Source organism: Peromyscus maniculatus, chromosome 7, assembly GCF_049852395.1.
Source record: "Peromyscus maniculatus bairdii isolate BWxNUB_F1_BW_parent chromosome 7, HU_Pman_BW_mat_3.1, whole genome shotgun sequence".
Lineage (NCBI taxonomy): Eukaryota > Metazoa > Chordata > Mammalia > Rodentia > Cricetidae > Peromyscus > Peromyscus maniculatus.
The window spans coordinates 44,843,237-44,869,664 of record NC_134858.1 but is presented as its reverse complement, the minus strand read 5'-3'; the positions used below and the strand labels follow the sequence as shown (position 1 = coordinate 44,869,664).

Here is a 26,428-nt window from a genome sequence, read left to right as displayed (position 1 = left end):
ACAGCCACTTTATAATGACAATAGACAGAACATTAACCAAGTTGGTGACATTTCTATCACCAAATCCCAAGGGTTTACACGGAGGAAGACAAGACTTCACCTCAGAATAGCAGGCAGGTAGAACTCCAACTGCCTGGTACAATCTGATAGCTTTCTTCCCATTATGTTCTGACTCTAAAGATTCTGATACTCCAAAAAGCCTGAGACATTTTGCTGAATTTTCAGATTTTAAAGTGATAAGCCGAGCAAGCAGGTGGTCAAACGCTTCCTTCCTGAGTCATCTCTCTTGCAGAGACATGTTACCCCTGCCCTCTGATCCTCCACAGGTGCTGTGCACACTCTGCTTGGCGCCCTGGCTTTACCTTCCCAGCTCTATCAAGTTAAGCACTCTAAGTTGGAGGTTCTGGGCCACACAGCTCCAAGAGTCCCCAGTTGTTCTGTGCTCCAGCCAAGACACTTCCGGATCCTAAAGTTTGCTGTTAAGCACCCTGGCCCTCCACTGCTGGGCTCCAGGGACCCTCCCCAAACCCAAGTCACAATCAAGCAGTATGCAAGCGCCCACAAAACCCCCAAAGCTCATTGCCCAGTGCTTGAGAAAAACAACTGAGAAAGACAAGGGCCGACAAAGAAAAGGAAGACTAAATTACCAGGAGGGGAGAAGAGGCTCAGAGCAGCATGAGGCAGAGAGGAAGAGCATTGGCAAAGATGATTGCCCATCCAGTCTGCACAGTTGGTAAGTGTGATGATTAATGGCAATTTAAATCAATTGCCCTGATAATTTAAAAAATACATATTTATGTGGCTTTTAACGCAAAGGATTTTTTTCCTTTTTCTTTTTCTTTTTTTAAACCTGGGCACATCACATCAAGGAGGAAATATTCTGGCCCTGGGGACCAGCTTACTCAGAGTTCAGGGTCAGCAAACTGGTCCTCCTGTCTCCAGGGAAATGAGCAGGCTGTGGATGTTTGCCATGCATACAATCATCCAGGGCTCAGGCCACTCGTCACACCAGCCCCTACCTTATTATTTTGACTCTATCCCCAAATGTAGACTGGGGAACAGCAGAGCTGTACAGCTTTGTATTTACAGGGAATCCAAATCTCTTCATGCAGTCTTCAGCAATATTTGCTAAGGTTTCTTCACCCACCCAACCACACTTCTTCCCATTTCAGGGAACATATATTCTGAGTCATCCTTTACAGCAAGCTGCCTACTAATGAAAACAGTGAGGTCCCCCAATTCCAGGGCTGTGGCGACATGTTGCTCCAGCCTGCCAAAGCGCCTTGCTTACCTTTATGTCTGGCAAAATAGCGGCCCAGAATGATGAGCAAGCAAAGCATGGCAAACACGACCACAGCTACGACGCCGCCGATCACCGCGTGGTCCACTGCCCCAATGGCGCCCTCTTCACCTGCTCGAGAGTCTGTTGGAACCAGAAGAGGAACAGGGATGTAGAACTTATTGTAAGACACCAGGAGCCCCAGGGACACCGCCTCCAGGGTCAGAAGGTTACCTTCTTTTTTAATGGAGGAGTCAGCGAGAACAAACCAGGTGGATCAAGTTACATAGAGGGAACAGACTGACCTGTCCAGTGCTGAATTGATCTGTTCTCCCCACAAGGCAATTTCATTAGAGGCAGCAGAGGAGTGCTACTGTGTGTGAAAGAAACTTAGGGAGCTGTGTGTGTGTGTGTGTGTGTGTGTGTGTGTTGGATCCTGCCTGTTCTCACCCATTCTTAGCACTCACTATACACATCCTGGAACTTACAGCTACTAATAATTAAGGAGGCTGACTTAACTATTTATGGGCACCACAGATGGTATCTTTAGGCTATCAGAAGAACGGGGTGTGTGTGGGGGGCATAGCTCACTCATAAGGAAACACGCATAGGGAAAGCAAGGCTGTGTAGAGATAAAACCAGGCTTATGAGACTAAAGACTTATGACATGGTTGCCACATTTACAAGATGTGAGGAGGGGTAAAGCCTCAATTTAAAACCAAAAGCCCAATTCAGAGAGGAGGGGAGGGCGAGAGAGAGGGAGAGAGAAAACGTTAAGACAGGAAGGAATACTTGTCCATCGCCACAGACGGTTTTTATGTTATTTATTTAACACCTTGAAATGCAATTAGTTTTCTCTTATAAGCCTCGCTCCCTCAGGATTTCCCTTTTTGAGTTTTTGGCTGGGGAACAACTTCAGAATGAACCCGGAATGAGCTATGGCGATGCAGAATGGATGTATGGCAGGGTAAACAATTTTAATTTAGGAATGTGGCTACATCACCCCTTGCTGAAATCCTAATGGCACCCGAGATTTATAACATAGTAAAAAACAATTATTCTCCCGTTGATTAATACATTAACATTTTGGAATGGAAGCTAAACCATTGTCTTTTTTTTTTCTTCTTTTTATTGAGTCAAGTACGACACCTCCATTAAAATGATTTACTGGCTGTACCTTACAATTTAAGCACAGCAGCAACAGAAACGGTAAAAATCTTTTAACTTTACATGATTTGTGAAGTCATATGTGAAGGATTTACCATTTAAATCTTTCAGTACATGAAGCACATGGCCTATAAATCTGCCCCCCTTGTAGCTGCTGGATGCCTAAGAGAAATGCATTTCACCGGGAAGACCGAGTGCAAACTCAAGTCAATTTCTAAGAAAGATTTATCTCTGTCTCTCTCCAAAGAACAGAGCAAATCTCTGAAGCCTCCACCTCTAATAATATTTGAAGTTTATCGATCAAGTGTACAGATCCGTGACAGCTAAAGGTAATGGTACTCTTTTGAGCCGAAACCTGATACAACGTTTTCAGCGGGAGGGCAGGGCTTACACTTTCTATCGATATTTCCAATTCTGCTTGGAGACTAGGCACTGAAGGATGTGGGGAAATAACTCGTGACTAAGGCTCCCATGGAAAGAGCTTTAATTAAAAGGGCCTCAATTAGAACGTGGAGTATTTAAAGTGTTCCATGGAGTTAGCTTGGGAAGAACTACAGAATAACTCAAACCCCAAACCCCAACAGAAATGCCAAGTCAGAGGCAGCGGCAGGTCGCCTGGACAACAGGATGATGGGAGTTTAATTGGAGGATGGAGATGGGTCGGAGGCAGAGTGCTGCAGCCAATTAGTCTACTCCGTGATGAGCAAGCCCCTCCAGCAACGTGTTTAATAAGCTCCACTTGAAATGTAGTGGAGAGGAATCCCCTGCCTCAGCCCAAGTGCTGCTGACTGAAGACAATACGGCTCCCGGTGTCCTGGGCTCCCGGTGTCCTGGAAGTCCTTTTGACCGGCAGACTGGGTTCATGGAAACTTTGTCTTTTAGGAAACAGCTTGTTGATGGGAAGTACTGTTTGTGGGGTGTGCATTAATTGTTCTTCAGAGACAAAATACCTGCCACAAATAACTGAAGGAAAGGCTTGTTTTGGTTCCCATTCTGACGATACAGTACATCGAGGCAGGGAAGGAATGGCGGCAGGACTGAGCGGGGCAGCTGGTTTGCATGGCATCCCAGTCAGAAGCAGAGAGAGGTGAACGCTGGTACTGGGCTTGCTTTTTTTTTTTTTTTTTTTTTTTTTTTTAATTTGGTCTAGAATCATGGAATGGTGCCACCCACATTTAGAATTGGGCTTCTCTCTTCAGTTAAACCTTTCTGGAGACATCATCAGACACATCCATGAGTGTGTTTCCATGGCGATCCTAAAACCAGTCAAGCCGATGATGAAGTGTAACCATCACAGGGTGGTACTGGATTCTGGTGCCTGCTGGAGGACCACACTTTACATTGTGTAGATACACCTCACTGCAAACACTCAAATGTTCTCACAAAGACCAAGTAATAGTAAAACTTGTTAGTTGTGTTTGAATGATATCAACTATCATTCAATGAATGATATCTTTAGTTGCCGTGGGCTTCAAACTGAATGTTTGACTTTACTTCAATAAACTCCGTGTGTCTTAGATTTGGGAAAAGTGATACAGATGCAGAAAAAGTTACATGAGGCAAGGGAGGGGGAGGTGCCACTTTGTTAGGGCTGAAAGCAGACAGAAGTTTCTAGAAGCTGTTGAAGACACAGCCCCTACCCATCTGGAGGCAGGCAACTCTTATCCACTATTAAAAGACTAATTACTCCAACTTCAGGCATAGAACAGCCCAAGAGATGTGCTGGTATGTTTGTGCTTAGGGGTGGGGAGAAGAAGAAAGAAAAAAAAGAAAAGAAAGACAGGAAGAAGGAAAATCCTCTCAAAACAAGGTTAAAAACAAAAACAAAATAACCCAGAAAAACCCGTCATCTCGGGATTCCTTACTTAAGCCCAACTATTCAGTTGACCTTTGCTCTCCAAATGTGCTTAGTCTAGCTGTTTCCCCCTGGACTTAGCCTACACTAAACACCTATGTTTCAGCTCTTTCCCACCTTCAGGGACACACAGCCTTTGCAGATATTTGTAAGTGCAATCTCTAGCTACCTTCTGATACTCACTTGGATCAGAAAGTTTACTACTGCTAGTTAATCACCAAGACACTTTTCCCGCCTTCAATTATGGCAGATGGACACAGAAGGTAACTGATGTTTAATTTACAGGGAACACTGCTGGTTATGAGCTCCTGGCCGCCTCTTCCCACCTCTCCTCCACCCAGCTCCCACCCCTGGTTGACCATGGGAGGCAGTAATAGAGCTGTGACTGTTCCTAAGTGCCTGTCACGGTCCGGCCTCCCCTGTGGAGAACAGTTCTTTCTCATTCATCTCTGGTTTCCTCTTGTGGGGTGGGAGGCAGTTCCAACTGTGCGGTGGATTGGCTCAGAGTGCTGGGGGTGATGCTGGCTGGCTGCCATCTGGTAAGATCTACCTGCACCGGCAGCTGATGCCTCCATGGTCACAAAAAGCAACGGATGCATTTGGCTGTCAGAGTCAGATAAAAACAGGAGTCTGTGTGCAATACAGATGACCCACAGGTGGATCTTTGGCAATGTCCACCAGCCTCCATCTCTCCTATCTTGCACAAGAGGTGAGAATTCAGACTAGGAATTCTCTTGAGGAATTACTAAGTGGAAAGGCCACGGCTGTCACCATCATCTGAAGGTCTTGCTCCTCTGAGGGAGGAGATGCATCCCTGTGGGTACCGCCCCATTTGTTGCTCCTTTTCCTGGGAACACCTCTCCGGATTTCTTCCTCCTTTTTGTAGTCAAACAAAGACATTGGAGGCAAACTCTCCAGCTGCTGCAGCTTAAGTGAAACGAGGTGAGGGTGCGGAGGTCTTCTAAAGGAGCCCAGTCTTCAGGTAAAGGAAAGCCTCTTGTGCAGTCACGGGTGTTAGTGTGTCTACTGTGGGATAAAGCTGTGTCCTTGCTGTACTGGGGAGGAACGCCAAGCACAGGCTTGGTACATGCATATAAAACAGTCATTCCAGTTTTCGATAACCACGGTCTGTGTAGTTAACCTCATCCAAATAACTTCATACACATACTCAGGGGAATGAGTGAGCTGGCTAAGTCTAACTCAGACAACACTGAAGGCTGAGTGTGACAACACTACTGTGGCACCAACCCTGGTCTGCCACCCCACCCCCACCATGCTGCACCATTTTATAACTCCAAATCAGTTTATACATCATGAGCTGGTTAGAGCTGGGAGTTAGCTTTTCTTTTGACAAAAGGCTGAAACAACTTGGCTCCAAGTGAGATTTATAAGTCCCTTGCAGAATGTCAAGTTCGCCCCCTCCCCCAAAAAAAAGAAAAAAAAAAGAAAAAGAAAAAAGAAACAAAAATTAAACAGGAGACAACAACAATGGAAAATCCTGTGTCATCGCTTCAACTACCCTGGCCGTGGTTTTAGCGTCTCAGAAATCTCAGAATAACAACAACAATAAAAGAATTAAAAACAACAATAACAACAACAAACTACTTCCATCAAATCCCAGGAATGTCCCAAACTGCTCCGCATTCTTCAGCTCAGGGCAGTTGACCCCCCCCCCACTCCTCAAGGGCAATGCGAATGGGGTGATTCTGCAGGCAGGATTTGCCGTTTAGTCTCTCTCCACCCCTCCAGTGGACCCCCCTCTCTCTTTTGCCACTTGCATTCACTCCTTAAACACTAACGAAAGCGGAGCACTTCCTGCACAAAGCACTCCCTCAGCTCTGCTGCCTGTGTGGTGCAGGCATCTGTAAGGGGCCCTGGTTTCTATGGCTACTTTACCACCTGGCAGGAGACGTGCCATACGATCTGCCAGGAGAATACCACGATCGTGGATCTGTCCTAAGTCTTGCAGGCTGTGTTGCCAAAGCAGGATCCACGGATAACCAGGGAATGGCTAGGATGTTCTTGACAGGCTCCTGGCAAGGAAGGACTTTGGGAGAGGGACTCACGGAGCAGAACCCTCACTGCCACTGCAGGCTGCCCATTCGGAAACCCAGGCTGCAGAATCTAAAGTCAGTCTTCTTGCCAAAGGATACAGAGCTCTCTGCTTTGGAGAAGGTGGAGTGTGAAATGTGTAGCATCAGGCATGATGGCCTTAACTGCACTGCTGTACCCTCATAGCTCGGGCTTCCTTGGTGCAGGCTAGATACTGCTCCAGCACCCACCGGTCTATTCTGAGGCTAAAAAGTGCCTTGGGTCTCATTTAAAGTGGGGCATGGATTCTAGGTCTCCCACCCCCACAGGGCCTCTCCTGCCCAGGGATGCTTGAAGTTGAGGCCGACATTCTGCAATAGCTCTGTCACTTGGTGCAGCTGAGGTCTTGCTGGACAAGTCAGTTTAATTAAAAACTCTCAGAACTGGTGTTTGTGGTAGAAATGCTGCCTCCAGCTTCCTAGAGCTGGCTGGATTAGTCTATCTCAGAAAAGGCTTAATGACTGTGATGTCACTTGTTACTTCTTGCTAAGGAGGAGAGGGGGGAGGAGGTACACTTTCCAAACCTGAAGAAAAACAAAACAAAACACCAAACAGGAGCGCGCGCGCTTGCGCTCACACACACACACACACACACACACACACACACACACACACACACACACACACACCAGCTGTGTCATCTGAAAGGTGTAGCTACCTGTTTTCATCACCTATGGTAGCTCTCCTCGAGGGCAACCAAGCTAAGCATGCGCTTTAAGAGCACAGCTTTATTACTGGAGGGGAGACACTGAGTGGCAAGCGCTGACAAAACGCCACGTTGTTTGCTAATCCTAATATGTTATTCTTCTTTTAAGATTTGCTTTTCTCAGCACCAATTCAATTATAGATGCTACAAATCCTTCTGACATTTAATTCCCTCTTGTCAGAGAGTAGTAAATGTATACAGTACATGCACAGCTTTCCCATTAAGATGTTAATATATATTGGAGCACACTAGCCTTTATGCGGCATAACCTTTCCTTTCTGTCTTCTCAGAGAAAGGAAGGGAAGGAATCAACGTAAGGCAAGAAAGTCATGAAGATTCCCACACAGCATGCCAGGGGCCAGTGTCAGCTATCAGCTGCATTCCATTCCAGCAGTGTCATGCTGCTATTCTGACATTTGGGGGGCTGTGCAAGGCCACTAAGGGAAACTGCAGTAGTCATCCTCAGTGTGCACCCGGGAGCTCAGCATATGCTCATTTAAACGACAACTTTGCACAGACAGTGGCTGTTCACCATCACTCTCAGTGATCAGGGCTCTCCCTGCCTGTCACTACCAAGGCACAGGGGACCAGTTAGGACCTCATCGGCATGGACTGTGGGAAAGTGCACCAGACTTGCTATTAGACCTGGGCCAGAAGCTGAACTTCAATTCTTTCTTGTGTAACCTGAGGCAGGCCAATCACCTACTTGGAGGCATTGGCCCCAATGATATTCTGCCAGGGTTGTTGTCAGGGGCCAGAGCATGACTGTACATGAAAGTGCCTGTCTGGCTTAGGGTCTGACATGTCATTAGGACTCAGTGTCTGCTGAGCTTCAGTCTGTTTTATGAACACCCCAGGAGGATCTTTTTGGTTCTTATCACTGACCCTAGGTCAATATTTGTCAGCTCTTTAGGAGCAATGATGATCAAGCTTTCATTTCACTTATATAGAACGGACACAAGCCGTCTCCAATGGCTTCGCTGTTCTCTATGGTGAGGAAGGAAGCACAGGGCCATCGGATGCACGTTATGAGTCAGGAACACCATCTGAGGACTGTAATGTTAAATATTCTGCAGCTGAAGATTAGGACAAGTCTTTTAAAATGTTGTTTCCTCTCCCTTTTCCAGTCACATGGTTTAGTTAATTCACCATCAGCAGAAATGACTCATGAAACAGGATGCTAATCCCAGGGCATTTAGCATCTTCAGAGAGACCCCTGCCCTGCTCATCTTGTAACAGGACCCCTGGCAGTGGGTGACTTTTCTACTTTAAGCACTGGGGAGGCACCGAGGACGACACTGGAGTTTTCCTTTTAGGAGCCTGGTGAAGAGGACAGACTGTAGTGTTTCCAGAAGGCATTCCCACTAGAATCTGTCTCTATAGGTAGATGCTTCAGTGGGCCTCAGGCATTTGGAGGTGTGAGAAGGATGGAATCATGAATATGGTGAAGTTACCCCAAAGCAGTGTCCAACCTGTGGAACTGGAACTCACACTTCACACTGTGGCTAACAGCTTTTCAGTCTGAAGGAAAAAGTTTATCTGTTTGGTGGTGGCCCACCTTCCTCTCCATGGTGAAAACAGTAGCATGTTGGATTATGGGAAAGATCCGCACTAGGGGGGACATCCAGAATCCCATGTGTGGGAACGTCGCTGACCATGGGCCCCATGAGAGTTCTCAATGCACTGATTCCCACTAAACTCAAGGTCCTTCTGCTTCAGCCCCCGAGCTCTGAGGCCACAGGTACATACCACAGAGAACAGCTTTCAAAGAAGGAGACATCTGTGTCCTAACCCTTCTTAAGCATTACTTTACAGTGGCATTTAGGGCCACCTCAGGGGGAACTAATCCATCATTTTGGAGACTCCATGGAGCAGTGGCACTGGAAACATCAGAGCAGAGCATGGATGGATCTTCTCTGAGGGGGAAGGCACCGACTTCATGACTAAGATAACCTTCATGTCAGATAGCACACAGCTGTGTCTGACAGGCCACTCAGAGCCCAGCTTTCTCCTACACCTTCCCTGACGGCCGCACCAAAGTGAAAAGGGCCAGAAGCAATTGCAAGCTCAAGAGACTCCAGAGTAAAGGGAGCTGTGGAGTTCTCAGAGCTGGGAACCCTCAGCCAAAGGGCTCCATTTCTTTCTGCAGGCAGGAGGAGCATGTTTCAATTCTGTCCACATAAATTGTCTGGATCTCCTATGGGTGCCTACTTTCTTCACTTGTAAATTAACACCCCTTCTTTTACTATCCTGCAGGAACTTCAAGAGGATTCCCCCCACCCCCCGGCCCCGAGCTGTTGGCTTATTTTCATCCATCATGTCTTCCCAGCCCTGGCCTCTGGTGCGCTTTTCTAAACTGGCCTCGACTTCCTCCTGTCTTAGCCCTTCATCTGCAGCTACTTGGATTAATTTCCCATAGTCACGATCAGTTTGGGTATCCAGTCTGTGTTCCCTACTGGAAAGTTATTATGGGGTGGCAGGGTTAGCCTGTGAAATCCAAGACTGCTTCAAGTCCTACTGGGCCTTATTCACTTACTACTGTGTCTTAGGGGCTAGCCCAGAGCCAAGCACATGGAGCTCAAATACTCCTGTAGAATAAAAATTAGGCAATATATCCTTAGTGCTAGTACTTAATTACTTAGCATATGTGAGGCCCTAGAGTCAATCCTCAGGATTGCGAAACAGAACAAATGTATATGAAAGAACTTTCTAAGCTGTAGAGTATATTAATACAAGCTAAATGATAACACAACCTAAGATTCATGGCCATACCTTAACTGTCTCTCTTTGTATCTTTTTTTTTCTCGACATATTATCTATCAAGGAAATTAAAGAGCCTGTTTGCCAAATCAGGGTCACACTTCATGTGGTGCTAACTGAAGAGTTCCTCCAAAGGCAGTGGCTACTAAGTGTCTGTGCCTGTGTTAGGGCATGTATGTGTGAATGTGTTCACCCGTGCGGTGGACGCATGTGTGCAGGAGCAAGTGCCCATATATTTCCCCTTGCCTGAGAATTCCTGGATACGGGAAGCCTAGGATGTAAAGCCCAGGTTGCCTCTGCAATTTACCAAGGGAGCCAAGAGCTGGTTCACCAGGATCTCTCCTAACGTCTATGCAAGGGTTATGGAAGTCAAGCAGAATCCTGCCCCTTCCCAGTACGTTTTTGTGGCTTGTGAAGGGCATGAAGGATCTTCCAATCACATTCTCATTTGGAGGGTAACAAGAATTAAAAGCAGCACTGGAATGCCTTGTCGGTGCCTCTGCTTCTAAAGCAGGGGCTGTGGGCCATGCTCTGGCATACTATTTACCACCTCCCTCCACTCAAGAGTTCCCGCAGGCCCCGCCACTGCTGAAGAGGGGGAGGCAGTTGGAGACATTTTTGTTAAAGTTTTAAAATAAAATAGAAGGCTAAATATGCTTAAAGCTATTCTATTCCACATGGGTGGCAATAACCACCAGCTGTCACTGGGAAACGGCAGATGTAATTGATAAAACAATTCAAAACGAGTGAGGCTCTATCATCAATAAAATTAACACCCAAAAAGTAAATAAAAGGGTTCGAGGAAGAGCCAGATAAGCCCCCCAAGTTGGCCAATAATTGAGTCAGTGAACTAGGCACTGAATCTTTTTTTAAAATGTAGATTACAAAGGAGGATCAGCTGGGCAATCCCAAGTTGCTGGTTGAGGGCTGCACACCATATGCTGGCTATGAAACTCTCATTAACTGAGGCAGGCACCGGTGAATGGAGGATGAGGGCTGGGGGCGGGGTGGGGGAAGATCTGGAAGTGTGAAACATTAATCCCTAATGTGGAAAGGATGGACTTTCTACCCAATACAGCAGGGAGTAGGTAGCATTATTCATTATCACAGTTTAGCATTAAATGGGCAACACCTACTCTAATTTATTGATGGGCTGTTTAAGGCGGGTGTTAACCTGTTTGTCTTGTATTATAATTGAATTCAGTCTCCAGGCTACAGAAATTTGAGAAGTTCATCCTTTCTCAATCAATATGCTCCCCTTCAGTGACCCATTTCAAGACAGCTTCATAAAAAATAATGTATTTTGTTTTAATAAATTTAAACACTATGACAGCTGCTCAATTTTTATTGGTTGTTTTTTTCTCCCTTTAGATGTCTTTTTGCTGCCTAGAGAAGCCAAGCTCACAATCAATAGTAATTGATTAATCAGCATCCCCTTTGAACAAAGGTGCTAATCAGTTTTTGATTAGTTCATCAAACCAGATGCAAAGGCAACCCAGCCCAGCCCGCTAGTTCATCAGCCTTCTACATGACTTATGACTTCTAGCAATAGGCGAGAGCCTGGGTCCTGGAGGGAATAGGGGGGGAGATGTAATTATTAATTTAACCGAATTATTATGAACACAAACAGTTGTTGGTTTATTGCTCCTGACTTGGGTGATTGATAGAACTGCAGTGGGGACCCATCTAACATGCTGCAGGGCTGAGACCTGCAGTGTTCCTAATTGATGATTCTGGGAGAAGAGGCACCTGGCTGACTCATGTTTTCCTAAAGGGGATAAAAGTTCCTTTTGCCTGTCTGAGTGATCCTTGTCTGGAAAATATGCCTAGAGAGATCAGGGCCAGTCAACCTAGGAGAACTTTCTCAGGATTCTTGAAAGATGCAACTGTGCAGGGTCACTGTATCTGGGGTTGCTCTCAGGTGAGGGCCAAAACAGAGAGCACCTTCCCCAGCAAGTGGTTGTTTACACTGGCATTATGTCAGAGCCAGGCAGGACTTACCTACTTCTACTTTAAAAGAAAGTAAAGTTAATGTTTTGTTTTCATCTTTTTACAACTTCTTCATATGTATCTATCACAAATAAGAGGCAAATGAATGGCATGGTTAATAGGTGGCTACCTTTCTAATCTATTTATTTGCTGAAATTCACAGATATTTAGAATTCATTCATTTATCCAGAAAGTATTAGCTTGGCACTTACTGCAAGACAGGTACAAGCAGGGGACAGACCCAGTGAGTAGCTTCCTGGATGTGGCTACTCTGGGAAATGCCAACAGCTCAGCTCCCCTGGCACATGGGGCAGAGCAGCAAAGTGAAGGTATCCCTGAGGTAGACAGAAGCACACAGCTGGAAATACATCCAGTGTGATCTGAGATCTGGGGGGAGGACTAGCTTGTGTTTTCACTGAAGTAGTTAAGGATGGCCCCTCAAGCGCCAGTCATTCAAAACAACTGTAGTGAATGCTATTTAGGAAGGGGGGAATATGGAACCTTGTTTTCCAGCGGGCTCCAATCAGCAACCACTTGCTGGTGCCTTGGTTTCTCCACTGCAATGTCCAAGGGCTTGCTTACCGATTCACTAAGTGACCAATCAACGCGCTTCAGAAGCTGTAGGTAGCTGTCACTCGTCTCATGACATCATGGGAGCTCGTATAATTGTTTAGCTCTGACCACTTTAAATCTCCTTCCTCCTGCCTTTTTAGGACATGCTTCTTATTCTGGATTAGTAACACCTAAATCCTGGAATCAAGCATGAAACCTACTTTTTGCAAGAGCTCAGTATGCTGTGAAAAAGGTCTGAGGTGGATAATTAGTTTACAGCCTGGTGTGTGACAAGACAATTGTCCCCTTCCTCCTTGCCCTGCTCTACCACCTACTTCAAAGTGTACGATGTGGCTTTCTAGTCTATTCCACTGCAGTAGACAGTCAATATGACTTTCAGATCGTGTCACATAATCCAACATCAACTGCTTTATATAGCGCAACCAAATTTCTCCCGAGCCATTACATATCTAGGATGGCAACATGACTTCAAGCCACCAAGCAGAGTGGCCTCAGCATTTGGGTCTCTCCTGCGTCAGCAGCACAGGCCATGGTCTGCAATAGACACATTGTTACCATAGGAGAGAAAGGTGGTGAGAGAACCTGGAAGACATTATCTACACAAATTTGTTCTTTTCTTGGTCTCAGAATCCACACTGATTGCTCAGCAAACCAAGTGGTTATTGAGCCACAGTGGACAAAGCAGCCACAGGTTGTACACTGCAGCACCTTACCTATGACTAGCCCTTACCTGAGAGGTCCTCACTGTCCAGTTCTTCTGCGGAATTGGGCAACTGAGTAAGGCCTTACAAGTAAAAACAAATCGTTTTTCTTTTCATTCCTCGAGGGACATAAACAAAACACTTAAGAACTGAGGATGGATTTTGTTTAAAAAAAGAAAACATGAGCCAAATCTCTTGCTATCTCTCACATTTTTTGAGAGCTTGAATATATTAATCCATATGTTCATTTCTTTAATTATGTAACCGTTATCGACACACAATCAAGGTAGAAAGAGTCCTCAGCCTCCACTGTTGAAAGCACATGAAACATGAGGGTGAATGTTTAAAAAAATCACTCATTCAAATAAGCATGCAGAAAGAAAAAAGTAAAGCTGGGTTGTTAGCCGTGGACACTCTGATATATCTCTTAAATATGAATGTATTTAGATGCCACATACTGACATATGTAAGTTCTATCTCGCTTTTCGCTGAAAATTGAAATCCTTTGCCAATACTGACAAACATAGTTCATTTATCAATTTAGCATGATCTTGGATCACATATTTCAAAATGGTACAGCATCTGCTAACTGCAGATTGCAGGTTATGCCTTCATCAGAAAAATCAGACTTGCCACTCATTTTTTTAAAAAAGAATAATTTCATAAATCAATGGTATTCTGGAAAAATAAAACCCTCAAAGCTGAAAAAGCAGTTAGGTCAGGAGAAAATTGAGTGGGGCTTGAAATGCCTGTATCCAAGTCCACCCCATTGTTGGCCAGCTGGGCCAGTTCTCCATCAGCTCTGCTCTGAAGTGAGTGAGGCAAAGGGGGGCATAACTAAACAGAGATTTCCTCAAGAGATGGCTTCCATTTGCTCATGCTCATTTCTGATCTTCTAAGGAAGTTTATTAAACACAGAGAATGGTGAGGCGGCCCAGGTGGCCTTTGCTTATTCTTTGCTATTCTCCCCCAACCCCATCTTATTGCCCCAGGACCTCTACCCGACCAGAGCTGTCTTACAGTCTGTGTCTCTTGTTTTGAAGATGGTCGTCGATCTAATTCAGCTGTAAGGTCTTTGGAGAGAGACACAAGTTTTGTTTATTTCTGTATCTTTCCCCTCCCTGGAGCTCACACAAACTGTATTGTCAGTTAAGTATTTGCTGAATAATGTTTTGAGAGTCATCCTTGGTCAATTACTGACCAAAGCCTAAAGGCAACCAAAATAAATGCTCTGGAAATAGAGATGGGTTGCCATTTATATTTATTTCAAATGAACCAAAACAAGCTTATATGAGTGGTCATTAAAGCTTCAGTTTTTTCTAAGGTGATTTACAAAGAAGCCAAATGAGCATGGTGAGCCGGTTGAGTATGTGAGTCCCACTATCAGTCCTAAGAGAGGAGAGCTTCTCACTTGAACCCCGGGTGCCAAGTGCTCTGAGCAGAAGCCAAATCAAAGTGAAAACCCTCAGAGTTCACAGGGGTTCCGAAGCTATGGAACCAGGCAACTAAAGAGAACGTGGTAATGTAATAAATTATAGGGGCAGCTGAGGAGAAATGCTAGCCCTTTGTCCTGAAATCTGATTGGCTGAAAGTGTTTCTAGTTCTAATTGGCTTTATCCATTGTATAAAGACTAATGAACACAATTATTTGAATAACTATTATAAATGAGCAACATAGAGTAGTTCTCTGTAGTTAATTATGAATTTGTGGTTCTCAGAAGGCTAATCCCTCACTTCTACGTGGCCCGATGAATATCAGTGTTCTACATACATGCTTGGTGCCCACTGAACCACATTAAACAAGGATGTTTCAAGTAGGCAACTTTACTGATGAAGGCTTGTTTCCTTGGGGACAACACTAGAAAGCTAATTTTAAAAAATATAGAAATATGTTTATGAAGTATCATTGATATGCAAAGTTTTCCATTAAGAAGTGACAGACAGTTGATATACACCTCATTAAAGCTGAAACTGTCATTTTTAATGACATAAATTTTAAAATATACCAAATCATCTGGAATCCCCTGCTTAGATTATGTTCCAAACTGAGAAGCCATTTAGGCCAGTGGTGTTAAATTTGTTTTTGCAGTGCAATTGTTTTTTATGAATCTATAGCACATTGTCATAGTTGGATAATTTCTGAATAAATATAATTAGAGGAGTTTACCATAGCACTGGGTGTACAAGTGAGGAAACACAAAATCTACCTCCTAGAATTGCTTTGGCTTAGGTATTTTTCTTTTATGTTAAAAATTAGACTCCTCTCATTTTCTCAAAGAAAATGACAAAGATGCATTTTATGAAGCAGAGAATATTTCTCAAAAGGAAACATTGTGATTTAATAATAAGTGGGAAATTACTTCTTGGTTCTTCTATTCAAAATTTCCTATCATCTATTCAAGCTCTTTCTAGTCACTTTTAATTAAAATGCATGCAATGCATTTCTTTAAACTCTGTTAAACAAATGAAAGTTTACTTTTGTTACATATGGATTTTTTTTTTTTTTTTTTTTTTTTGCAATGAAGGAAGTCCTAAGGTGCAGACATAATTTAATTTATGCTATCTCTTCTGAAGAGACTCATGTTTGGCTTTCTCTGGTGTTATAGGTGCTGTGGTTCAGGCTAAGCACTGTGCACATCTGGAGTTTTTGTTTCTCCTTCTTGACAGTACCTGCTGGCTTCTCAAATGGTTATAACGTGGCAGTTTTAAACCAGAAGAAAAACTTCAAAGAATTAGAATCAGTCAGAAATCTTAGCCATTTCAATAAATGCAAAAATCAAGTATATCTAAAGAGGCTCCTGGGTTCGATTCATCAGGTTATCATATACAGATATTACAGAAAATTATGAAAAAGAACAATTAAATAAAATCCCAAGGAAAGAAACCCTCGGCCCACTGGCCTTAGTACCATTCTCATTAGGAAGAACAAAGTAGGCGATGGTCTCTCTCTTACCTACGCAGCACACATCTGATCACTTGGCCATGTCATGGAAACTGATACTTCCACCACCAGCCATAAGAGTTCAGACGCCCCCGGTAGTTTTAATCTAAAAGCTCAGTCATCCTGTTCTTCCTGCTTTGTCAGCTTTTGTGGAGAGTTTTTCCCTTCTTCCCATTAGCAGAAATTTGGTTCACGCCGTTAAACAGCAGCACATAGATTCCAAGCTGCATATCAAGGCTGCAACGCAATCTTCAGGTCCTGCAGCCATTCGTAAACCTCTTTAGCTTTGTTCTTGGGTAGAACATACAATGTCTGCAGAGTCCCTTGACTGAATGACAGCCTCTGAATGCCATTGTTATGTACTCATACAGAGAGATGTACAGAGGTACATACACAGACGGTGGACATAGCGGTTGTAATCATGTGCACTGCTGGCTAGTCTTCTTTCAAACGGGCTTAAGAATTTCCCCACAACTGAACACCACAAAAGATAAGGACATAACACAGTGCTTTTAGAAATCTATCAGGGTCTGCACTAGTCACAGATCAGGGGAAGGGAGACTCATGGGAAAGTTACCTAAAGACAGGCAGTGGTCTGGGGTGTGGCTTGTTCTCTAGCACTGGTCAAATACTTTGAAATCAAATTGGAAAAGAAGAAATATTTCAGAGGGGTTCTCAGTTCCAGAATGAATTAATCTATTTAAAAACTCATGTGGGATATGAAAATCCATGAGATAGTCAGTCTCCACTGCCGCAACAGGTAGAAAAGGCAGGCTGTTAGAAAGAGTGGAGAGAAGGGGATGGGGGGGGGGAAGGGAAGGAGAGAAAGACAGATGGAGGAGGGAGAAAGAAAGAGAGAGAGAGAAAGAGAGAGCGCGCCCTCCAACCCGGAAGCCAGCTGACCGCCACAGTGCAGCAGAAGCACAAGCGCTATTCCAGTCCATGGGCATGCTGTCACCCGACCCTCATGGGGGCCAGGGGGAGGGGAGGGGAAGGGAGAGGGACACACAGGACAGACAAGAACAAGGCACAAGACATTTAAAAAGAAGTGCCCACATGGAAACAAAGACCATCACACGCACCCACACACCAAATAATCAGGACAACGACACACCACCCGTGCGCTAACCACCCATGCATGTCTGCCAGCAGCTTCTGACCACGAGCTATCAGGATTTGGCAGTGTTTTTTTTTTCTTTCTTTCTTTCTTTTTGTATCGTTCAACATGCACACACAACACAGGTTTTCTTGTTTTTGTGTTTTTTTTTCTTAATTTTCCCCTGTGCAGGCCTTTAAGGATGAGCTCCAAAACCACAAATGCTCAAGATCCTTATTCAAAGATACCCCTTGTGTCAGCCTTGCCTAAAAAAATCTCATTCTTATGCTATTATTTATCTTTACTCTCAGTGAGATCCTTAAAAACATATGGTAGTGAATTGTTGCTTGGTTTTCTTTTGGAGAAAATCCATTTGGCTTTGAATCATGCCCATGCACTTCCAACCTTCCAATACATGCTTATTTCAATCAGTTATTGGTAAGAACAAACAGTCAACATACATGAACAACTAGAATAAACTTCATACATACTCTAGCAACACAAGCTTGAATAAAATACTTTAATGAGTCTTCAAAGGGAAATCTTGAAAGGTCTTTTCTTTCTTTCTTTTTAAATAAAAGAAAACAGCAATATGGAAAGTGCAGCATAACACTTTTAAGACCAATATGATGGCCACATCTGGAGGACCTAGTATGTCTTGTCATTTAAGTTGCTAAGTTATCAAGCCATTTCAATTTTTTTTCCTGGGACCAGGTCATCATAAGGACCTCCTCAAGGTCATCATCAAGTGATTGTCAGTCATATGGTTGCTGTCTGGTGAAGCTGGCCCTCTAGTACTAGGATAAAATCAATTCTACAGTAGCATGTCCTTGCTAACCTGCTTCCTCCATCTCTAGTTTCCACCACATCCTGTTACCCTTTACAACTGACTTGGAAAATTTCTTCTCTTTTCATCAAGTAAAATTTCAGACGTCACTTTGGTTTTCATTAGTGCTTTTGGCTGTGGTCTGCAGAGTCAGCTGGTCAAAATGGTGGGGGACCCCCTGAGAAGTGACTGTGAGGGTCAGGGACAAGTGGAAGACTAAATTTATAGGCATTATGCAGAGAACAGCTGGGATTATCCTCTACTTCTCTGGTTCTCTGCTGCTAAGGAGTCCATGATCAAGAAGGCCGTTTGCTACTTCCTCATACCTGTTAGTCTTACCCTACATCTCTGGAGTGATGTTGCCAAATAAAAAGACAGTGGCTGCTTCTAGTGGTACATTCAGCACTGTGTCCTCCACCAGTGTGCTAACTGATCCCAATCCAAGCATCGGAGACTCCTTTCCCTTTCCATCTCTTGAAAGAGACAGACTTCTTAAAATGAGTAGCCCCAAATCAGAATTGGTTTCTAGTTGACTTTTCTATTTTCAGACCAGAAGACAAATTTCCTAGTTTGCATACCCTGTCCAGATGTTTAAAGACAAGTTCCACAAACATTAAGTGCTTGGATTTTATCGAGGGACCTAAAACACAGAACTTTAGGAACCTAGGTTACCTGACCATGGAGTTTATTATAGGAAGCCCAAAACTTAGAGGACTTTAAAAAGAATAAAACAAGCCGGGTGGTGGTGGCACACACCTTTAATCCTAGCACTCGGGAGGCAGAGCCAGGTGGATCTCTGTGAGTTCGAGGCCAGCCTGGGCTACCAAGTGAGTTCCAGGAAAGGCGCAAAGCCACACAGAGAAACCCTGTCTCGAAAAACAAAACAAAACAAAACAAAACAAAACAAACAAACAAACAAAAAAGAATAAAACAAAATCTCTTGAACTACATTAAAATCACCTTAAAGCTCTGAGGATAATAAGTCAGAATGTACTGAATAACTAAGTTTAATGTCGTGCAGTGGCTGAGATGTAGCCAGTTCTATGGACATCACTTTAGAACAAGCACATTTTAGACCTGACTGATTTCTCATGACTATCGAGTATACCTGGCCCCTTTAATTACTGAATGGACATTAGGACAGAATGTAAGTGTGAGGAGGCTGGAGAGACCCATCATTTCCTATCTAAGTCCGTGTTGCTGAGAGAGAAAGAGAGAGAGAGAGAGAGAGAGAGAGAGAGAGAGAGAGAGAGAGAGAGAGAGAGAGAGAGAACATGAACACCTTGCTGAGCTGACCCTGACTAAGGCATGCTCTCCAACAACAGCCCAATATAGGTTTTACTCACAGGTTTCCAACTTCTAAATTCTCAGACATAGTTGTCTAAGGAAGTCAGTGTGGGCTAGATACTATTCTTTAAGCTGAATGAACACTACAGGACTGGCTGATCACCTCTTGTCACTTAAGTGATAGATTTTCACCCTGCACAGCATGTAAAGTGATTGAAGCAGGCCCTCTCCCAGATGATTCCCTTGGATCCGGTTATTAAAATGCAGCCCCCTTTTAAAATAACATATGTACTCTAAGCACAATCTTGCCAAGGTTAGAGTTGAGCTGAGTAATAATAATATTCAGATGAAACAGGACTCTCACTTTCTGATTGGAAAACGAGAAAGGAAGGAGGAAGGAAGGAAGGAAGGAAGGAAGGAAGGAAGGAAGGAAGGAAGGAAGGAAGGAAGGAAGGAAGGAAAGTAAGTTAGTTGACCTGTCCCCATTGGTAGTCCACTGCTGACAGGGAGAAGGCGATAGTGTATCCTGATGTCCCTGTCTGAAGATTATTCATTCAGGTTTTATTCACCTTTTGGTTAAAAAAAAAAAAAAAAAAAAAAAAAAAAAAAAAGCAAAAAACTTAATCCACTTTCTATTATTTGGCTTGCAATGTACCACACACCAAAAACTTCCTTAAAACCCTACTTCCTGCTTTTCATATGGACTTGGGAACATTCCTGGGGAGCTGTTTCCCACCCATAAACATAAGCTTAAGTGAAGAGAGATTGGGGAGGCTGGGTGGATGAATTCATGGAGGAATATGGCCTTTATTTCTGATGCTAGCTCTGTAGACAAATACTACTTTATTTCCCTTTAACTGAAAACAATTTTTTGAAGTCTCATTTATTCCGAGGTTTGGTGTAGCTTTCTAAGTAGGAAGAATGGGTGACAGACACGCTGCCACCAGAGGGGAGGCCTCATCTCAGACTGCAACCACTGGCCACTGAACTCACAACAGAAATGACAAGACTCGGTGTAATATCAAGCATTAAAAAATTACGGTGCATTTACGGTGAGCTCGGTCTATTTGGAGCCCGAGTTCCCTTGAAGACTGCATTTCTCTTTCTTTTCCCCAGGCTTGCCTTGCCTCTCAGCAGCGCTGAGAAAGTAGATAAACAGTAATGTGATACCAACCGTGAACTGCTGGCTCTGTCGTCGCCGTGGTGTCTACAGACGGGAACAGAGGGTTGGAGGAAGGGGAGGAACAGGAGGAACGGCATGCAAAAAAAGGGAGAATGGAAAAAAATGGAACAGATCATATATGAGCAAGCTTTCAAAGACCACCGCGTGACAAGCAATACTAAATGAGAAGCAAGGAGCATCTGAAGTGAGCGCACTGTTTAAGACATGCCTTGAGCTCAAAGCTGCGAGCCAGGGAGGAAAACAGTAAATTCTTTGGTTCTGGGGGTCTTGCCAGGACACGTGTTTGCGAGTCAATAGTCAGGAGGACATGCAAAGTGATGAGAAACACCAGTGCAAACTCAGTGACTGCTAGATGGTTCTTAAAGCATCGAAGCCCAGGACTGCACAGAAAAGCTCAGGTGGAAGGCTGGTTAAACAATGGATTCAGACATTCAAACATTGCCTTTGTGTGACCCAACCCACCCGGGTGTTGGGGCTTCTGGACTGGCAATTAAGCATCACAGGAATCAACTCCACTTTTAGGAAGACACGTTTCCAGCTCATGCTCATAGCTGAATGTGCAACATAAAGATTCAGGTTCTCCATCCACTGTATTATTTCATCAGAAGTTAGCTGGTAAGTTCAATTCGTGGAGAGGCCATGGGAGTGAACATGTTCAAGACACACACACACACACACACACACACACACACACACACACACACACGCACGCGCACACACACGCACATGCACACACACATACACCCTGGATTCTTCACTCTCTACAAGATACGTTATAATCTATGAAGCCTGTCATAAAAACAGACATGTTTACACAACTGGACAAACATTGCTTGAGAATTTCCAAATCTCAAGGATCCAGCCATTCCTGGGTTCAGTACCACATCCCCAGGTATGGCGGCCAGGATTCTGTTGTCCTGGCTGGGTCAGGAGACAAAGCCATCACCTTGGTTGGCGCTCTCTTCCTTGTGGCCTGCCTCTTCTACCGTTGAAGTTGTTGGAGTTTGTTCCTATCAGGTTGTGGCAATGGCTTCTCTTCACAGGAAAATTCCCCCAAAGCACTCAAGAAATGAATTTTCTCTTTACTTTTGGCTACAGAAAGGGGGTGACTAGTTAACGAAGTGCACAATGGCATTCTTTTTCCAGTCATCTTAAATACAGTTCTTCTAGCCAACTTCACTCTAACATCAATGCACTAGAAATGCTTTCTTTTTCACTTCTGCAGTTTGTGTTTCTTGTACCAGCTGCTCCCTAGTCATAAGCTGCTGCTGGTGAGGTGGGACGTTGAGGGTTAAAAATCACAAACAATTCCCTGTCATTTTTATGATGGAGGTCTTTAGCTGGCAATTGCTTCCAATGACTCGAACTTGACATAGGCAATGTTTAAATGCATCAGAACATCAAACATAGAATTTTTTTTGAGGGGGGAGGTGTCGAATGAGCCTGGAGCTTCTGATGTATAAATATGACACATGAATTCACACTGGCGTTCCCCTTCAGTTGGCATGCTTTCTGGGACAACAGGGGCCCTATTTCCATAAAAAAATCAGAGCCCTTCTAAGGAGCCAGAATTTACCAGAGGTCTGAGAGGCCAATGCAGCTTGATATAACTGATCACTAAATTTCTCAAGGATAGAGGAAGGAGGGAAAACCATAAAATACACTGCAGAAGAATATAATACTTACAAGTCAAGTCTGTGTGCCTAAAATAGCAGTGAAAACAACACAGGAAATTGTACAGTTGAAACAAATCCTACACCAGATCCTTAAAGATGACAGAGACATCTCTAGAGTTGAGACATCCGAGTCCAACATTGGTTTGAGGCACTTTAAATTTGAGGGGCAGGATCAAGGCATATTTGTATAAACATTCATATGCATGTAATACATTTTATGGGCAGGCATTGGCTCCTTTCCAAAACAGAAGAGAAAAAGCAATAAATGCTTTGGCTCGTTATTCTTGTGGTAGCACTTCTAACATAACTTTTTTTTTGACCAGGTAAAAATTTCATTAGTATAAAGTGAAAAAAGGGGGTGTATTAAAACATGAGAGTTAGAAGTCTCAAAAATCAGATCTGAGCATTGACCAATGATCCCAATTTACTGTCTTCCTGTATTACAACATTATGTCAACTTCATGACCAAATTAAACCAGATGAAGCCAGGCGTCAGCTCTTACATGGGCAGCAGACAATAAATGCAGCCATAACCATAGTGCATTTTGCTCCCAACTTTAGGGATGCGAAATCCATCAATTGAACCCAACAGAAGAGAAAAGGGGATACTGAGGAAAAACACTCTAAAACAGTTAAGCAAACACATATTCAAGTCAAACAACATGATTACTGCAGTTGGAAATGGCAAACCTACCAGCAGCAAAGGATGAGATGCTGCAGCAGGAACACAGGTGGGCTATGGGGTTGAAATCAGGATTAAGAGTGTGTCTGGGGAGCTATTGACTCTGTTTCTCACAGAGCATCTGGTATGCGACCTGAGCAGAGGCTATTTCAAGTCAAGAGAGAAGGGAAAATACTTTAGAAGTGACTGTGTGCACCCCATGGTGTGGGGGTGCTAGGACAGGATCTAATTCTCCTTTGTAATTGCATTATGACACCACGCAGAAACCATAGACAGCTTGGCTCTGGGGTGAGTTTACAGAGCTGTGAAACATGATTTATTTGAGTGTCTTCATCAGAAAATGGAGAAAAGTGCAAGTCCACTCCCCAAGTATCAGCTTCTGGGGTGGTCACTAGGGCATTTTATAATATTTTAATTTGGTGGGCAAATGTAGACATTTCCAATGTAAGTTATAAATGCAATAAATAGCTTAAAAATTAGTGTCTAACTGCCCTCAAAAAGGTTTTTAAACCTTATTGTGTTGTCTTTAAAAAAAATCTTTGAGCTAGGTCTATGAGAAAAAGAGGTCACAAAAAGTTGAATGGGAGACATTGGCTCTAATATACAAAAGGGTTTTAGCTAAACCATTGTCTCTAGTTTTAATTATAGTGAGGGCAAATGCATTTGTGTATTATTTTATATGTTTAAAAGAAAGAAGCAAACAAATAAAACCAAGCCAATCTCTGTTCTCCCAAATGCCGAGTGTACACAGTTTTACATAGTTGGCATTTCCTAGCTGTTTTATGAGTCTACAGTCAAAAGTAGGATTGTGAGACAGGGCTCACACTGACTTGGAAGGTATTCTTTTCACAACACTGACTTTGCTTCTTAAGCTCACAGCCCTGCAAACAGTTAATGTGGCCCTGCCTCAAATCACAAAACAATCACAGATATTGCACGTTGAGGTATAAGATATTTGCAAAATGAAAAAGCCACAGCAGTTTGTGAGATTGGAGACAGTAGTCATTTAACCAAGTAGCCAAGAATAGGGGAAAAAAAATCCAACCTGCCTGAGAGGCAGCTGGGCAATACTTAGTTGCAACAGTCATGTGTAAGCCCCACTGTGGCCCATTCTAATCCTTTCAGATGGATTCTCTCCAACTTAGAATTGTTCATTGAGTGTGACAGACTGGGGGCTTAAAACTAATCCATAAATTAGTCCGTGGTCTCAAACACAACGAGTGCCATAAATGAAAATGAAAATCCTAGAGCAAAATTAAATTCACCACCTTAAATACTTTCCTTACCAATTGATCTGTGCTGTTCTTGCATTATGACACAGAGTCGCAGTAAGGCGGCACGTGGTTATGTGAGACCAGGGTGGACATTAGAAAATGCCGTGGGTACAACCTGGAGAAACCAGCTGACCCTGGAGCAGCGCGTGGATGTAAGGAATTCAAACTCTCCTGGTTTGCCAGCTGTAAGCTTAGAAGGAAGTGGGACAAGCAGTCTGGCAACATTTTAATACACTTTCCCCTAGTTTATTTTCTTAACCAAAGTCAATACGGAACCAACGGGCTTTCTTAATTGAATTCCTCTTCAGTCTCTGCTATGAAGGGGCTTTAAATCTCAGCACCAGGGCAGGCAAAGAATTCCCCTGACAATTTGACTTCATAGCTGTGCTGTGCTTGCCAATATATATTAAATATAGGTATTTTTCTTTTTCCTCCCCCCCCTCCAAATTACTTGAAATCTGTTGAAAGAAAAAATAAGTGCTGGGAAATTTGAGTTTAAAATGTATTTTCTACTAGTTTTCCAATTAATTTCCTTGCCACCTATGTTCTGCTTAATTAATCTACTATTTTTTAATGATGGAGGAAGTGGCTAGGAACAGAGCTAAGCTAAAAGGCCTAAACCAAGTGCCCTAGGACAGAAAGCTATTTTACGAGGTGGGGGAGAGGCGAGGGAGGGGGGATTAACAAGTATGAGTGTGTGTACTCACCTGTGTGGGTGCATGTGGAGACAAGGGGTCGACCAGGATGTCCTCAACTGCTTCTCCACCTCATCTATCTATCTATCTATCTATCTATCTATCTATCTATCTATCTATCTATCTATCTATCTATCTATCTATCTATCTATCTATCTTTGAGACAGAATCTCTCACTAAACCTGGAGCTCACCGTTTTGTCTAGACTGGGTGGCTGTGCGTTCCTGGAATGCTCTTGTCTCTGCTCCCAAGGGCTGGGACTATCTGTACAGACTGCCACACCCAGCTTCTTTCATGAGTGTTGGGGAACCCTAACTTAGGCTTTCATGCTTGAGGAGCAAGCACTTTCCTCATGAAGCCGCCTCCCCAGCCCCAGAACAGCAGGAAGGGGAGCTGATTTTGTTGTTGTTGTTAAGCAATTTCAAGTTTTGTTAAAAGTGTCTTCAAAATTGTTCACTCTGCGCAGCCCATGCCCCAGAGATCGTCTCATTTGCAAACCAGATGTTCTGCAAAATAATCAGAATCTGTAGAGTGGCTTCCTTTAACAGGGAAAACAATCCCTATGGCATTGTCTCTAAATGCCAGTGGGAAGGGACCAAGGGGTCAGGACACAAGGCCAGGGAGGGAAAGCTGGAAGGGCTGCAGGTAGTGATGGCCACAGAGAAAAGGGGGCGGGGCTCTTCAAGGCTGATGAGACTCATCTTGCAGGAGATCCTGGCAGACTGCCCTTCATTCCCATGTTCCTACTGCTGGGAGAGCTCCAGGTATCGCTTCTGAATCCCAAGAAATTCATATCTGTGCTACTGTTATTATGTGCTTCATTGACAGATGTTGAGCACAGAAACTGGTTGGATCTCTATCTCCAGGACTAATGTTTAAATAAAGAACATATACTTAGGAAAATTACCAAGGAAATCGTAGAATAAAGACATCTCACCTCACTTTCCACCCCTCATTCTGTTAAAAAAAATGTTGAATCTGATGACTTTCAATATCTGTGGTTCTCTTAGTTTCTTCTGCTCCTTCCTAAACCAGCATGGGTAATGTGGTTGGATATGAGGCAATAGGTAGTGGGTTTACAATTACTGACAAAATGAAAATGTAGACAGGACAGTATGAAAAGAAATGGACATGCAAAGGTGGTATAGTAGGTAAAAAGAGGCTCACTAATATTAATTAGGGCCCTAATAATATTGTTGTCCTCAGGCATACTGGCTTATCAGTTCCACTCTGTAACTGATGTAAGTGTTCAGCACATGAGGGGGAGACGGCATTAATGGAGTAGATGCCAACCCTAGGAAGAAGACAATTCACTAAACGTTCTAGGATGAAGGATGTGTGTTTCCTAGAAAAATAGGAGGCTTACTCTAGGCAACATAAATAGACACACCTTGAAGAGAGATGCTAGAAGTACTACGGGTTCTTCATGCTTAATTTCCAAATGCTATTCTTTCGTATCCACATTCTATCTGTTCTTTGATAGCACTGAGCATAGAGCACTTCTGTGATGCTCTCCTGTGGCACCAACAGCCTTTGACAATACTCCAGGTGCATGGCATCTCTCAACTGTACAGGAAGGAATTTAAGAAGTCCTTTTCTGAAAACTCTGTGGGTGCTCAATCTTTAAGGAATGCATACTTAAAAGCA

General features: G+C 43.6%; 1 protein-coding gene across 8 annotated transcripts in view; it reads right to left on the bottom strand.

Annotated features, from left to right (window-relative positions):
• Positions 1–26,428, bottom strand: part of Cadm1 (cell adhesion molecule 1) — a 329,281-nt gene that overhangs the window by 981 nt on the left and 301,872 nt on the right. For 3 of the 8 annotated variants that reach the window (XM_006979764.4, XM_042280840.2, XM_042280837.2), the window contains 3 exons: positions 20,446–20,478; positions 13,151–13,204; positions 1,292–1,423 (listed from right to left, as the gene is read on the bottom strand). In XM_006979764.4, coding sequence (XP_006979826.1) covers positions 1,292–1,423; positions 13,151–13,204; positions 20,446–20,478 — 219 coding nt within the window. The remainder of the gene's footprint in view (positions 1–1,291; positions 1,424–13,150; positions 13,205–20,445; positions 20,479–26,428) is intronic. The other 5 variants (XM_042280843.2, XM_006979765.4, XM_076576204.1 and 2 more) reach the window with 2 other exon arrangements.